At 40.2% G+C, this 16,107-nt stretch overlaps 1 protein-coding gene across 1 annotated transcript; it reads left to right on the top strand.

Annotated features, from left to right (window-relative positions):
- Positions 1–941: 941 nt before the first annotated feature.
- Positions 942–14,910, top strand: panx2 (pannexin 2). Its single transcript, XM_048169073.1, has 7 exons — positions 942–1,907; positions 2,027–2,083; positions 3,276–3,836; positions 5,874–6,988; positions 7,094–7,232; positions 7,321–7,512; positions 9,075–14,910. The coding sequence occupies exons 3-7, from the start codon at positions 3,608–3,610 to the stop codon at positions 9,368–9,370; spliced, it is 1,971 nt and encodes a 656-aa protein (XP_048025030.1). The 5' UTR covers positions 942–1,907; positions 2,027–2,083; positions 3,276–3,607; the 3' UTR covers positions 9,371–14,910.
- The last annotated feature ends 1,197 nt before the right edge of the window (positions 14,911–16,107 follow it).

The following is a 16,107-nucleotide window of genomic DNA, read 5'->3' as shown; positions in this document are numbered from 1 at the left end:
GCAAATAAATGGTGAACACACCATGCATGTACAATCCACAGCACTTGTAATGCATTATTTAGAAATCCCATGTTTAAAAATCCCATATGTTGGTTGTTGAAAGAGTAGGGCACCTAATATATGAGGCATTTAATAATTCTAACACACTTTAATGGACCACAGCGCTGTTCACTACCTTGCTTTGTGCAACCATGTTTACTTTGTTAGATTTTATTTTTGTATAAATATATGCATCTTGTGATGTTATTGTAGATAAATAAAATTCTGAGGATTGGTTATGTGAAATGTGAATAGTAATTATTTGAGATAGTGACATAACAGCTCAGTGTGTTTGTTCATGTTTTAGCTCAGGTGCAGCCTGAGTCTTAAATACAGAAAAATAGAGATCAAAATATATATTGTCACGGATGGCACAGAGACAAGAAGGTAAGATCCATATGCAGCTTTAATGGGGTAATCCAAAACCGTAATCCAGAAACATGCAAGGGTCAAACTCCATAGAACAGTCCATACAAAAACCAGAGAAACACAAACAGAACCGGTGACCGTAAATGAAACCACAATAACAAAAGCAGAAACAAACAAGGTATAAATAGACAGACACTAATGATGAAACACAAAACAGCTGGGTGCAATGAATGGGATAATGAGTCCGGGAAGTGGGTTATGGGGATTGCAGTCCAAAAGTGTGGTGAGGAACAGTCCGGGTTGGAGTGCCCTCTAGTGACCAACCAGGGCACTCCAACTGGTGATCATGACATATATATTTACTAACACAGTTAGACACAGTTAAAGGGATAGTACACCCAAAAATGAAAATTCTTCATTTACTCACGCTCATGTTATTCTAAACCTGTATGACTTTCTTGTATGGTGAGTAAATCATGTCAAAATTGTAATTTTTGGTTGAACTATCCCTTTAATTTAGTTAATATTTATTTATTTATTTTATTTTTTTACATTTAGTTCAGATGTTATGATAGACCAAAGGGATTAATAAACACTACATAACTAATGTAAGCCTACTTATGTAAATGTCTTGCTATAGTAGCCTATATCAAAAGTATTTGCATATGGGAACACGAGTATGAGGTAAAATGCCACTATAGATTTTTTAAACAAATTTCTTTTACTCCTTAAATGTATTTTTTTTTTTTTAACATAATTATTTTCCCCCATAAATATTAAAAAATAATAGGCCTAAATAATATATATTTTGTTAGCCTTTAAAATAAAAAGTATAATATGGCAAAAAAAAAAAAAAAAAAAAGCTACTTCACAATAACCAAAACATCTTTCTAAATTTCACCCTACACTAACAGTGAACATAAAATAATAGAATAGAATAGAAACTGTAATGCCAGGACTGTTGTAGTTTTCTATGCACAGCAACATACAGTAGATACAGGAAAAAGTTGATTATTATATTACATATTATAGGCCTATTTAACTTATATACTATTATATATCTGATGGTTTTTGTCGCCTTTCGGTTAAGCCTATTTTATCGTATCCATACGTTTCCACACTCTCATATCCTACTAAAGATAGTCTTGTTTAAGGCATAACAAACGGTGACAATGGAATTCCTTGAAGGTCTGTGTGAAGATGATCGTATAAACTGGAGAAGTGTGTGAGGTTTGTTATGGGGAGGGCGCGAGGGATGGCGAGAGGCGGAACAAACCGGCGTGTGTGCCCGGATACACGCTGAAACGGCTCGCCCGCACTGCAGATTAACTCTTCAGACGCCGGGGATGCTCAGCAATAAAGCACAAGTCACTACATCCGCGTCCATTGTTTTGTTTGGGATCTGGTGGTCGTTGTGAGGTGATCTGTCCTGACGTTGTTGATTTGAGAATGGGATTCAGACACTGCGTGTTCCTCAATAATATCGAGTAATCTGACAGGTATGTGACATCATGACGATGAGAGTCAATGCAGCCTAGTCCTCTCCGTCTCTCTTTAACTCATGCCGTATCATGTATTTGATCATATCTATGTCTTAAGCCGCTATATGTCTTTCTAGCCAGTGATGATGCCGGATAGCCTGATGATCCGGTGATGGACAGCTCCTCGACTGAGCGTAAGTGATGTGCACCACATGACCTTTAATGCTCCTAAACATTGTTAGAATGTCAATATGTCGGGCGGTGTCATTACACCATAATCGATAAAAATAGATTATATCTGAGGCTGTTTTATGTAGATAACCTACTACTTCATGCTGTTACTTTAAGTTTGCATGACACATTCCTAATCACTATCAACTTGTCTGAGTTTTATCAAACCTGCTGTGAAAAGGAGTTTTTCGTCTTTTTTCCTCAAGTGTCTCAGGGAGGAACTATAATATTATCCATAACTAGGCCAAAGTAACATACGAGAGAGGATACTGAAAACTGCTACTAGATATCGGTTATCCTCATCCGGCTTGATCCATGGTCTCCTGAGACTGAAGGATGCCTATATTTAATACATTTATTTATTTTGCGGGTTGGATATTTATCTATATTTTTGCATATTTAGACATTTTATTGGTTTTTTACATTTATTAAATATATGAATACAAGTCTGTATTAATATACATTTTACATTAACATAAAACATGTTTAATGCATTCATTCATATGAAAAACTGACTTCATCCCAAAAATAAATACATAAAGTTAACTTACAAACTTGGAGTTCCTGCTGTTTTTGTTGTTCTTTCCATTTGTTAGAAAGCTGCTCCTTATTGATTTCTTCAGCTCAAAGCGAGATATATTGATTTCAAAATGTACAACAGCTATTTTCTTGCCTGTGTTTTTATACCATGGGCAAAGACATGCTGCAATATATCAAGCTTCCATCTGTAGTTCAGAAGTATGCAATAAAACTTTCCAATGAGTTAAAGACCAACAGAGCATCTTTGTACTCTAGTCTGGACTGTCTTGAATGATTAAGCCTTTAGTAGGGACGTCTTTTTGTCCTTGTGTCCTTGTCACTAGTACACGCTCTCAAAGGACTCTGCAGAGGGACACACTCCATTGGTTACTGAATTAAAGGAATATGCACTTTCATAGAGTCTGAATGTGCAGAAACAAATGCAGTCTGCTTTTATGGTTATAGATTTCTTTTATGGTTATGGATAATACGTCATCGCCATCATCAAGAATTCAAATCAACTGAATTAAAAGTATTTTAAATGTATTTTTAATTTTGGTTTAGTAGCTTTATTGTTTCTTGTCAACTTGTATCTGTTAACTCCAATTCTGAATGAACTCTATTGTTAATTTACAGGTTTTGCAGAAGTGGAATAGATACGATGACAAATTCATCCCAGCTGTCAATATAAGCGACAACAACAAATCAACTGATCTCTTCAATCTACCTCTGACAAGATCAGTCATCAATAACCCATCAACTCAGGCTGATCACAAAGCTTCCTTTGTGACTCTTAGAAGATCCACTTTCATCCTTCAAGTCAACACCTCTTACATATAACTCATTATATCGTTGCAGGGAAAAGCCCTCAGCCAGTCCTTTGGCTGACGGGTTAGGAGGAGGAGGAGGAGCTTCAAGTCCCATCAGGAGTGTTGTGAGGTTAGTGGCGAGCAGGCTGCTGGGACCGAATGCAGAACATCTTCGAGCAGAACTTGGACATGGCCACGGCTCTGCTTGCGGGTGAGAAGCTGAAGGAGTTGATCCTGCCAGGTTCCACACAGGATGAGAAAGGCGGGGTTCTCGCAGGTCTCATGGTGCAACTCAAACTAGAGTTGCCCTTTGACCGGGTCGTCACCATAGGAACTGTGATCATCCCTATACTGCTGGTCACATTAGTTTTCACACGGAACTTTGCAGGTGAGTGGTGTTAGACAAACGTACCTGATGAACACCTTACAATATGCAGCGACAAAGAGTTTTCAATAAGAGTTGCTGATTTCTGAACACATAAGCAACAGCAGAGCTCAACTTTATGCAAATGAGCAGCAAAATGGTGATAGTAGACTATAATCTGAGCAAATTATTCATTAGTCACATGACTTTCTGATGCACTTATAAGGATTTATTTGGTAAATGTGTCTCCTTAAAAGTTTACGTGCTTCTTTTCGCACATATTGGGACTTTTATTCACATCTTGGTGGTTCCATCTAGTATTTTTTATGCAAAACTTGAAAAATTTGTGATATGGTATAAAACTCTAAATCAGAAATATTTTTGGATTTACGCAACTTGAATGGCACTGGTGACAGTGCCAGATTTCTGCCAAGTTTTTAAAGTTGACCTGTTATTAACAGCTCTATAGGACTTTCTATACTCCTGTTGTCCACGAGTATTCAGCAGAGGAGTGGTTAAAAGATTTTTTCTAGAGATATTGTGGGGTGATCAAGTAGGAAAAGAGAGAGAGAGGGAGATAAAGAGAGGTTGTGGTGGTAGGAGGGGGTTTACACTAAATGCTGAGTCAGTCTTACTGCATAGCAGCACCAACTGGCTGTGACTGAACATTGAGAACCCTGCTGGGCAGAAATATGCAGTATAGTTTAGATTTGAGTAACTGTTGGAGATATACAAACATTTATGCTTAGGAAGGTTGTAATTGGAACTCCTGTGAGACTGCAGCTAAAATGCCTTTTCGAGCAATTTGAGGGCTACTACATTGCACATTTTTTTTAATATGAACACTTATATCAGAAAAGAGGATTAGTGAAGGTCAAATCCTCATTGTCGTGTTGGCTGAGGCTGTTTGTAGTATAAAATGCAAGGACAATATATAGAAACTGAAACTTGAAAGCACTGAAAGAAAAAGTAGATCCTGTAACCATAAAGAGTTTATTCCCAGCTAGACACACCAAATATAACATATACTTGCTTTACAGAAATTAGCTTATGACCTTATCTTGCTTAAAGGGTTAGTTCACCCAAAAATGAAAATAATGTCATTTATTACTCACCCTCATGCCGTTCCACACCCGTAAGACCTTTGTTCATCTTCGGAACACAAATTAAGATATTTTTGTTAAAATCCGATGGCTCAGTGAGGCCTGCATAGCCAGCAATGACATATCCTCTCTCAAGATCCATTAATGTACTAAAAATATATTTAAATGAGTTCATGTGAGTACAGTGGTTCAATATTAATATTACAAAGTGACAAGAATATTTTTGGTGCCCCCAAAAAAACAAAATAACGACTTACATAGTGATGGCCAATTTCAAAACACTGCTTCATTAAGCTTCAGAGCGTTATGAATCTTTTGTGTCGATTCGGATCACGTGTCAAACCGCCAAACTGCTGAAATCACGTGACTTTGGTGCTCCGAACCGCTGATTCGACACAAAAGATTCGTAACGCTCCGAAGCTTAATGAAGCGTTCCGAAGATTAACGAAGGTCTTACCTGTGTGGAATGGCATGAGGGGGAGTAATAAATGACATTATTTTTATTTTTGGGTGAACTAACCATTTAACTGACATTATTGATTCTGCGCAGGAGTGTAATCTACTGAGTAGAATCCACATAGAGTAAGGTGGAGGCGTCTATAGGAGTTACAGCAGCTGTGAAAGAATTACCTCTATCGTTGTCCAGCTGGCACAGACAAATGTAGCATTTGTTTTTATCACTGATTCATCATTCAATTGGCCTGTGCTGCCAATGATGATAGCCATCAACTGGAAAAAACTGCTTTGTAAGTGATTCCAACCCTCTGTCGTTATCATTATAGTTGTGGTGTGGACGCCGCTATTATCTTAGAATTAGAACGATTATTTAAACTTTGTATTTATAGTTATATTCTTGATGTGAACAGGCCTTAACTGGTGGTATCTAATTGATTGCTATGCAAAAATCCTGATTATTTTGTGAAGTGGAGTTTTTATGATTTTCTAACTTCTCTTTTAGAGGAATCTATATATTGCTACACCCCACACAACTTCACACGAGACCAGGCCCTGTATGCCAGAGGTTACTGCTGGACAGAGCTTCGGGATGCTGTTCCTGGTGTCGACCCTGAACTTCGACCTTCCCTGTTCGAGCACAAGTTTCTGCCTTACGCTCTGCTGGCCTTCGCAGGCATCATGTACATACCTGCCCTTGGATGGGAGTTCCTGGCCTCCACTCGCCTCACATCTGAGCTCAACTTCCTCCTTCAAGAGATCGACAACTGCTACCACAGGGCGGCCGAGGGTAGAGCGCCTAAGATTGAGAAGCAGATCCAGTCCAAGGGGCCAGGGATTACAGAACGTGAGCGACGGGAGATCATTGAGAATGCTGAGAAGGAGAAGAGCCCCGAGCAGAACCTGTTCGAGAAGTATCTTGAGCGCAGAGGGCAGAGTAACTTTCTGGCTAAGATATACCTGGCGCGACATTTAGCCATCATCTGCCTCAGCTCATTACCCATAACGTACCTGAGCACCTACTACGCCCGTCAGAAGCAGAACGAGTTCACTTGCGCGCTTGGCGAGCCGCCGGACACTAGCAGCATCCCTGAACTGCGACTGAACGTCAACTGCAAGCTACCTGCCGTGCAGCTCCAGCGCATTATGGCCGCAGTGGACATCGCTTTGCTGTGTACTATGAACCTCATTATCCTTGTGAACTTGCTGCATTTGTTTGTGGTACGTAAGTCCAATTTCGTTTTCGACAAGCTGCACAAAGTTGGCATTAAAACACGTCGGCGCTGGCAAAAGTCACAGTTTTGTGATATTAACATTCTGGCCATGTTCTGTAATGAGAACAGAGACCACATTAAGTCTCTCAACAGACTGGACTTTATCACGAATGAAAGTGACCTCATGTATGATAATGTGGTGCGGCAGCTGCTGGCAGCATTGGCTCAATCCAACCACGATGCCACTCCGACTATGAGAGACTCTGGTATCCAGACTATTGACCCCAATATGGACCCCTCAGTGCTCGGTGTGGGAGAGCTGGGAGGAGAGCCCTCAGTAATCAAAAGACCCCGCAAGAAGATCAAGTGGATCCCCTCATCTAACCCTTTGCCACAGTCTTTTAAAGTAAGACTTGACTTGAGGTTCTCATTCATATTTAGTGAATGAATAGCTTGTAGTATGGTCCATCTGTTAGTGAAATGTACCTTAAATTTCTTTGTTTTTATACAGGAACCCTTGACTCTAACCAGACTGGATAATAGTATAAAGGCAGATAAACCTAAACCAGTCCGAAGGAAGAATGTACCAGATAGCATTATGGCTCCACTTCTGGACAGCAAGAGCACACAACATCCTCCTACAAGCATAGGTAATGCCAAAGTAAAACCTGGTTTAAGTTAGCATAGCAAATGTAGTCAAAATTGTCCTCTGATCATGTTTCTCATTTTACTCTTCAGCTACAGAATCAAACAATATAGAGAGGAAGCACACTCTTAACCTCTCGTTGGATGTTCATCCCTACATGCTAACCATCCAGAAAGCGAAAGCAGACACAGTCAACCCTGAACCTCCCCCTGTTGAGCACTCTCTCAGTAATGTATATATTGAGGGTCCACATACAGTTGTCCACGTCTCCTCTTCTCTTACTGGTATGCTTGAATTGCCTCTAGAGATACATAGTATATCAATACCATATCTACCATAGCTAGAGTTTTTTTAATTTATTATATTGATATGGGTTATTTAATAGTGTTGCAGGGATTGTAGGCCAACGTGGAAGTTAGCATTACTCTGGTTCCCTCATTAATGCTGCAAAAAAGCTTTGTGACCAACTCAAGTTTATAATTCTTATACATATACATCAAGGTAATCTTCATAAATGAACACAACTTTAATGAATTTTGAAGCCTAAATACAATTGGCAGAAAAAAAGGTTCAAATTAGGCTATAAAACGAACTTATACCACAATCGCATGACTTCAACATCACAAACACTTTATTCTTTATTTTAAAAAAAAGAAGCATTTTCAGGTTTGAGTTAGAATAGGTTTGCAAAAATGCTAATAATGAACACAAGGCTGTAAAAGCAGACTTTTTCTTTTTTTTTCTGATGACTTTTAATGTCCCTGATAACCTCTGTAGTCCCATTTAGCCATGTGTTAGCAAGTGCCTTCTTCCAAGACATATAAAAGCTTTGAAATATCTTATTTCAGGCATTCAGAAAAAAAACATTGATTTGGGACTATTGAACCAGAAGTGCAAAAATGAATTTTAGGTTAGGACTGCAATATTGCGCATGCAATAAAGTGCCGTAATTTTCCCATTTTTACATTTTCACTATTTGTACATTACTTTCGCCGTCATCCAACTCACCCACTTAAAGGTGCTAAAGAGGATCTTTTCGTCGACTGAGAAACCAAAGACTGTTAGTGAGTTTCTGAAATGAGCGCATGTGTAAGAACAACCCCCCCCCTTTACAGCTCATTTTGAGGGAACGCCTCCCAAAACTCATGCACGAGTATTGGAACACGAGTGTTTACCACCGGCATTCGCTGTGTCGTGTTAGTGGATTCATTATGTCGGACTCACCGCAGGTAACTCATAATCTGCAGTTGTTACTCCTGTCTCCTGACAAAAACATTGCATGCGGCACCTGTGGAGTATGGAAAGTTACTGGAGCGCGCAGCCGCGCACGTCTCTCACAAGGAATGTCATGGCAGTGATTGACAAGCCAGAGGGCCAATCGTTTACGCGATGATCGCGTAAACGATTGGCTGATGTTTTTAAGGCCCTACCTCGTGCACAGATGATGTATATTAATATTATTCCTTTCAGTGCACCTAATAAATAGTCTTTTATCAGTTAGTAAAGACAGTTTCAAGTAATATTGCAAAAATGTATAAAACAAAACATCCTCTTTAGCACCTTTAAGCTTACTTAAATTTAATCTTCAAAAACAGTAATAATTTAGTAACACTGTTAAATGTTCTGTTCAAATCTCAAAATTAATTTATAAGTTTTTATAGTACATTATAATGTTGTGATGCCTAAATTACTTGTAGGATTTAAAACAATTGATTTTAGTTTATTATTATTATTATTATTATTTATTTAGGCAAAATGGTATAGCATTTTAGTATCAGACATAAAACATGTATCATTTTATATTGGTGTTACCAATAAATCTATATCGAACTTTTTGTCCCTTTAGAGAAGAAAGAGTCTCCTCCATTGTCCACCACCACTGCCTTCTCCACAGCCACTCTCTCCACAACATCGTATATGAATGGTGGAACGGCCAGCATGCCTCCTCCAGACTCCCCAAAGGTCAAAGATCCTCTCAACCAGGGGGCAGAGCCTGAGAGCCAGTCCGGGCCTTTTAGTCGAAACCCCTCACACCCGCTGCTGAGCATCCATCATACTTTGTATGAAGAGGACGAGGAGGAGCAAAACAGAAGGGACAGACTAGCTAGACCAGGCGAGTTGATTGCTGCTGGAGAGTGTTGAGGGAAATGTATACACACCTGCACACACACAAAAGCACTAGAATATGAACTGAAGCACAAAGTGAAGCACTGAGAGATATGAAAGTAGTTGCAGGATGGATACAGGAATTTTCGGTTATTGGTGTCACTGCAGAAATGCCCTATTCGCAGTCTGACATGATTAATTCTGCAAGCAAAAGGATCCCATAATTGGGCTGGTCATATGATCTTAATATGTCAACCACCATAACGCTCCATAATGTAGAAAAAAAAAAATGTTTTAGACCACTGATATATCTTCATCTTATATGAGTGTATATCACTTTTAATATTAACAAACACTATTAATTTCTTTGTGTAAAAAAGCACACCTTTAAACAGCATCTCTCAGCCTTACATCCACATACTTGGAAGTGTGTGTAGTTTGAGGGAAAATAAAATTACCCATGACCTTGGTGCTCACCATATGGGTTAATGAATTCCTATGGCATTCCAAATGAAGGCAGAGGCACATCAGAATTTTGCACAAAACACAGTTTGTTCCTGTTTAACATCAGTGTCAACATAGTTTTGTGTTGTTTATCCGTATACACAATCAGCGTCTGTTTCATTTAGATGTCTTGAGGTATCCAACGCAATATATGTATTCTTAAAATATGCAACCTCATTTCTTATTGTTGCAATAATATGCACATTTGGAATGTATATACTGAGCTGTACAGGAAAAAAAATGTTCTTACATCTAATAATATGAGATTTTTCCTTATTTAAAAAAAAAAAAAAAAAGAAGACTGTCATATGGCGTTCATCCACACACCTCTGGTGCCCTTATTCAATGAGACTATATCACTCTGGGTCTCTGGGCCAAGTGCTCAAAGACATTCAACTCTGGATTGCCCGAAGAAATATGGATCCTTATACCAGCTTTTTTGAACAGACAGAGTTGTGACAAAAAGATTTCAGCTTCTTCAGCTGGACATTTTCAAGCTAAAGAGGATTCATGAAATATGCTTTTGATACCTAGATAACAATGAACCACAACTCGTGTAAGTGTCATACCACCTTTGTAAATCCTGGTTAAAACCTTTGATATTCACTGATGCACCTTGTAGTGAAGTTTAACAAATGCCCTGCCAAAACAAACGTATACGATTGCGAGTGAAGTGCACAAAGCGCACAGTAATTCACAACAATTATAATCCAAGAGCACCTCTAACCACAAGGCATGAGATTGATATTAGGGATAGCTGCAGCTCACTGTTTTTCTATCACATATCATGATCAAAGTGCAATATTTTTATGTGATACAGGGAACACAGATCATGAATGACCATACCATTAGAGGGGAAGGAAACACACCTGATTTTCCAGGCTTGACGTTTTAGATTTGAATATAATTTGATGGTATTATGGGTGCTAATCTCAAACTTGAAAATCTTAATGGCATTCAGTCTTTGAGCCGATATGTTCAAATGGGGTTAGACAAGGTATGTAAAAAAAGTTCATGGCCATGTCACATTGCTTGTTTTTTTGTTTGTTTGTTTTTGTTTTTGTCTATTTTTTGTCTCAAATTCTTGACAAATGTTTTATATACGTATATTTATTGAACTGCAGCATTTCAACCAAATAACCTGCTTAGAAAAATAAATGAATCTATGCTAAAAAGAGAAAATGTTAGATTTACCTCATAGGTTGTATACTGCATGTTCAATTGTTAATTAAACTCATGTTACATAATTTACATGGGGAAGAAAATACTTGAATTTGAATCATAAACTCACCTAGTCTGTCTTGCATAGGTCTTTATCTTTTTAGTCTCTCTCTGTGTGTTTGATGAGATATCTCTGTTATACATGAACCTCAGAAAGAGGATTATAAAGTTCACAATGTTGTAAGATGCTGTAAGCAATTTGTTTTAATACAATGCATAAAATGCTTACTAACTCACAGAAAACAGTGAACAGTGTCATGAGAAATCCCACATGTCCCTCTATCTGTAACAATACCACATAAAACGTTCTGAGAAGCGGCCCATGATTTTTATCCAATCAGAAACACTCTATGGCTGTGAATAATCTTTTGTGTTATGGCTTGCTGATATCGGATGTCTGTTCTTCTGACTTTGCTGAGAGGAATAGTTCACCCAAAAATGAAAATCATCCCATAATTTACTCACCCTCCAGCCGAACACAATCAGAGTTATATTAAATAATATCCTGGCTCTTCCCAGATTTGTAATGGCATTGAATAGTGCCCAAGTTTTTTAAGCTTCAAAAAGCGCATCCATCCATCCATCCATCATAAAAGTTATCTATACAACTTCAGTGGGTTAATAAATGCTGAGCTCACTTGTTTTTTTTTTTTGTTTTTTTTGGGGGGGGGTTGGATTTGATTTTTGCCTCTTTCCCTGATTTGGATTATTCGGACTGGTTGCCGGTGTATCGACTCGTGCCTGTTTTCACGTTTGCTCTGACGGACTCCCTTGGATTGATTTCTCGTGCCTGGACTTTTTTCTCTCTGCAGTGTGTGATTGGAACTGTTTTATTGTTTGTTTCGCTGTGTTCCCAATGGCATGCCACCATTCTGCTGCCTTTATTTGCTCATTCTTTGTAATTCTGATCTCGGCAACTAATAAACTGCACATGGAGCCTAACACTCAAGCCTCTTCATCACATAAAACTTGGATCATCACAGAAAACCATTGATTCTGCAGATATTCTCAAACTACAAACGGAAGTATCCTCCCAAGCGACTATGCTCTCTTCAAATCGTCAACAGTTGTGCAAACTCACCTTATTAACAAAAGAACTATTCAAGTCCTTGCAAACAGTCCAGTCTCACTCTGAGCCCCCTAGCACAGCTAGCCTTTCAGCTATAGCTAGCCTCAGTCCGTCTGCCTCGCTTTACTCTCTGCCTCTGATTTCACGCCCACGGATCGTTGGCTGAACGTCTGATGCATATGGAACACACAACTGGAAACAATTCAGGATTTTCAAAGTCGTCATCTGGTTGGTTGAATTCTACAGGATGTCCGGGAGACTTGTGTGTCGCGTTTTTTAATGGTCCGCCTGGAAACAAATGCCGTGACTCCAAATGCACTCATGGAAGAAGAACGCTGTCGTGTTTACAATTGTGACAATGTGTGCCACTGGATTTTCAAAAGTTTGTGAAGTTCGGGGTTCCATTGTTGCAGTAAACTTGCACAATGTTCTTGAATAAATAATTTATTAGATGCACACCGGTCTGTTATTGTAGGGACATCTTTACATTTTTAATGTAACCTTGGCCAATGAAAGCTGCGATAGAGTCCAGACCTTCTGCCGTCAGTCTGAAGGTCTGGCTACGCGAGACTAGCCTCGCTTCCCTTTGGCATTAACCTTTTCTCTAGCTACCGGACAAGTCTGACAGTACTCCAGCATGCTGCAATGGATTCCTGTTACAGTGTGAGTTAATTCTCGCTCAACAGCTACACGTTTATTCCATTTATGAAGCCAAGGTAGCATTTATGATCTCTGCTCTCACTGGTTGAGCACTTGACTGGGCCTTGACTGGGGCAGAGGTACCAATCTTCTAAGTGGTTCATTGTACACTGTGGGGGTGGTAGAGGAGGAGCCTTCCCCTAAAAACAGGCTATGGACCTCAAGCTCCAGTGGCAGTGGAGCCTGGCCCAGCAAGGATCCCAATGCTGCCAAGTCCGGTCGTCTCAGTGTCCTCAAGTCCAGTGGTCTTAGCATCCTCAAGTCCAGTGGTCCCAGAGTCATCTGCATTGTCTGTAATAGCTATGACCATCTTGTGTGTTTGGGCCGCACACACTCCTTCAGGCTGTGAAAACCGCTACAGCTTTTCCCAAAACAGTGGCGGCGACCACTACAGCTCCTCCTGAGGTGGCTGCAGTGGCCGCAACTGATCCTCTCGAGGCAACGATGACCGGTCCTGACCTTCTGCCTGTTCTGATATGGCCAAGGAGGCCGATTATAAATCACCTGTGCTCTCTTTTGACTCAGTAACGACCACAGAGGTCATCCCTGAACTCTCTGTCTGCTCTGACATGACCACAAAGGTTGTTCCTGAAATTTGTCTGCCCTGGCATGACCACAGAGATCATCTTTGAACTTTGTGTGTGCCCTGACACAACCACGGAAGTCATCCATGAAGTCTCAGCCTGCCCTTTCATGGCCAAGGAAGCCATCCTTGAACTCTCAACCTGTCCTGTATTGGCCAAGGGGCCCTCTCTGAACCCTCTGTGCTTCTTGTTTTCTAACCTCTCTGTGTTCTCTGTTTTAGTACTGCCGAAGCCGCCATGGTGGTCTTCAGTTCCGCCTGATCTGCCGTGTCTTGTGTGTTTGGGCCACACACACTGCTTCAGGCAGTGACAACCGCTACAACTCCTCCCGAAGCGGTGGTGGGACCACTAAACTCCTTCTGAGGCTGCGGCCACTACAGTTCCTCCCGAGGCAGCTGTGCTCACTATTGACTCAGTAATGACCACAGAGTTCATCCCTGACTCTCTATGTCTGCTCTGACATGACCACAGAGGTTGTTCCTGAATTCTCTGTCTGCCCTGGCATGACCAAAGAGGTCGTCTTTGAACTCTTTTGTGCCCTGACACTGCCCCTGAATTCTCTGTCTGCCTTGACATGATCACGGAGGTCATTCCTGAACTTTCTGTTTGCCCTGACACAACCATGGAGGTTGCCCATGAACTTTCTGTCTGCCCTGACACAACCACGGAGGTCATCCATGAACTCTCAGCCTGCCCTGTCATGGCCTAGGGCCCGTCCTTGAACTCTCAACCTTTCCTGAATTGGCCAAGGAGGCCTTCTCTGAAACCCCTGTGCTTCCTGTTTTCTAACCTCTCTGTGTTCTCTGTTTTAGTACTGCTGAAGCTGCCACGGTGGTCTCCAGTTCTGCATGATCTGCCGTGGTGGTCACCTGTTTCATCTGCTCCACCATGGTGGTCTCTAGCTCCACCTAATCGACCGTGGTGGTCACCAGCTTCATCTGCTCCACTGTGGTGGTCACCTGCTCCACCTGCTCCACCTTGGTGGTCTTCGGCTCAGCCCTGGCCCCCTACTATGCCATCTCCACCCTGGAACCCTGCTCTGCCTGCATCACCCTGGCTCTCTGATCCTCCTCATTCTCCAGTACCACCACACTGGCCCGGCCCTCCATCTCTCCCCCTGAGCCGCCTCCCCTCCACTACCCTCCTGGACTCTTGTTTGTTGTTTTTTGTTTTTTGGGAGCGTCTATAATCCACTCCTTAACGTATTCCTTACGTATTCCCTCCCTATTACGTATTCCCTGGCCTCGTGTTTCATGTTTTGTTAATTGGAATTTTAGTGTACATTTTACCATTTCCTGTCCTGTCTGCCATTTTTGTAGTCCTTGTCATTTTTCTAGTTGATTAGTTCTGTGATCATTTCCAGGTGTCTTGTTTGCCTATTACCCCTCTAGTATTTAAACCCCAGTGGTTCTTGTGTCTCTTGTTGAGACTTGTCCTTACACGAATGTTTTGTTTGGGTGCCTAGCCCCGTGTTTGTTTTGTTTAATAAAATAACTGCATTTGGATTCAGCTCTCCTTTGTTTTTGAGTTCACCTCGCATTACAAATGCCTTTTAAAGCAAATTGATGGGTTTTTGCATGCATGGCCATTGCTGGAAGCCAGTGATTATGGTTTATAAAGTTTAAAATATAGATATTTTTCTTACAAAAACCCATCGCTTCGCTGCAGAAGGCATTTTTTAAACCCACTGGAGTCAGTTATGTATTACTTTTATGATGGATGGATGTGCTTTTTGGAGCTTCAAAAACTCAATATTCAGTGTCATTACAAAGCTGGGAAGAACCAGGATATAATTTAATGTAACTCTGATTATGTTCGGCTGAAAGAAGAAAGTCATATAAGCACGTCCTGATATTGCTGAGTTAGATGCGTTCCTGGGTCAACATATTTTGTTGATCCTGGAACAACATTCTAGTCTGAAAATTTAATCTTAACCCTATTCCTACCCCTAAACCTAACCCTACCCATAAGTTATCCCAAAAATCGGAGGGAAATGATAGATGAATAACACTGATGTAGAAGCACCAATTCATGATTTTAAGCCTAAACTTGACATAACCTGTAAACTTGTCCCTGAAACCTGATTGGTTGATTTGAATGTTGTTCCAGGATCAACAAAAGTGTTGACCCAGGAACATGTTGAACCGCAATATCAGGTTATGCGTGAGTAAATTATGGGATAATTTTAATTTTTGGGTGAACTATTCCTTTAATACAGAGAAGATATAATAATGATCATGATGATAATTGATCTCTGGCTAATTTGGTTCTTCAAATGAATTTGCAGATTTGATTAAAATATCTAGATTATTGTCTGATATTACTGCGTATACCGATACTCGTCAAAACCATGATCAGGAATGAGCGATGACAGACTTTCACCAGTATAATATTGTTTACGTGAAATATGCCTGCTCCTGAGTGGAGCTTACAGACTTATTGCTATGACAGCAACTGCAGGATGAGCTTCGTAGAACCTAACAATCCAATGAAATTGTCAAAAGTAAAATCCAGATAATTAAGTTATCCATGTAAGAACAGGGTTCGGATTGACTCAAGTGGTATTGTGTTGAAGGTATGTGGGTGGTCATAACCAGGGTAATGAATTACAGTAATAAACATTTTAGAAATGTTTTAAAATGTCATATTTAGTTACTACAATATTATCTGAACAACAACAATGAATTACATTTTAC

The sequence above is a fragment of the Megalobrama amblycephala genome, linkage group LG19, assembly GCF_018812025.1.
Source record: "Megalobrama amblycephala isolate DHTTF-2021 linkage group LG19, ASM1881202v1, whole genome shotgun sequence".
In the NCBI taxonomy this organism is placed as follows: Eukaryota; Metazoa; Chordata; class Actinopteri; order Cypriniformes; family Xenocyprididae; genus Megalobrama; species Megalobrama amblycephala.
The sequence above is the reverse complement of the archived record's forward strand: the minus strand, read 5'-3'. Positions and strand labels throughout refer to the sequence as shown.

Bases quoted from the DNA above. Each gene is read 5' to 3' on its own strand.
- panx2 (XM_048169073.1), top strand. From the start codon at position 3,608: ATGCAGAACATCTTCGAGCAGAACTTGGACATGGCCACGGCTCTGCTT. The intron at 7,233-7,320 runs GTAATGCCAAAG...TTTACTCTTCAG, and splicing joins ACATCCTCCTACAAGCATAG to CTACAGAATCAAACAATATA. The intron at 7,513-9,074 runs GTATGCTTGAAT...TTGTCCCTTTAG, and splicing joins CGTCTCCTCTTCTCTTACTG to AGAAGAAAGAGTCTCCTCCA.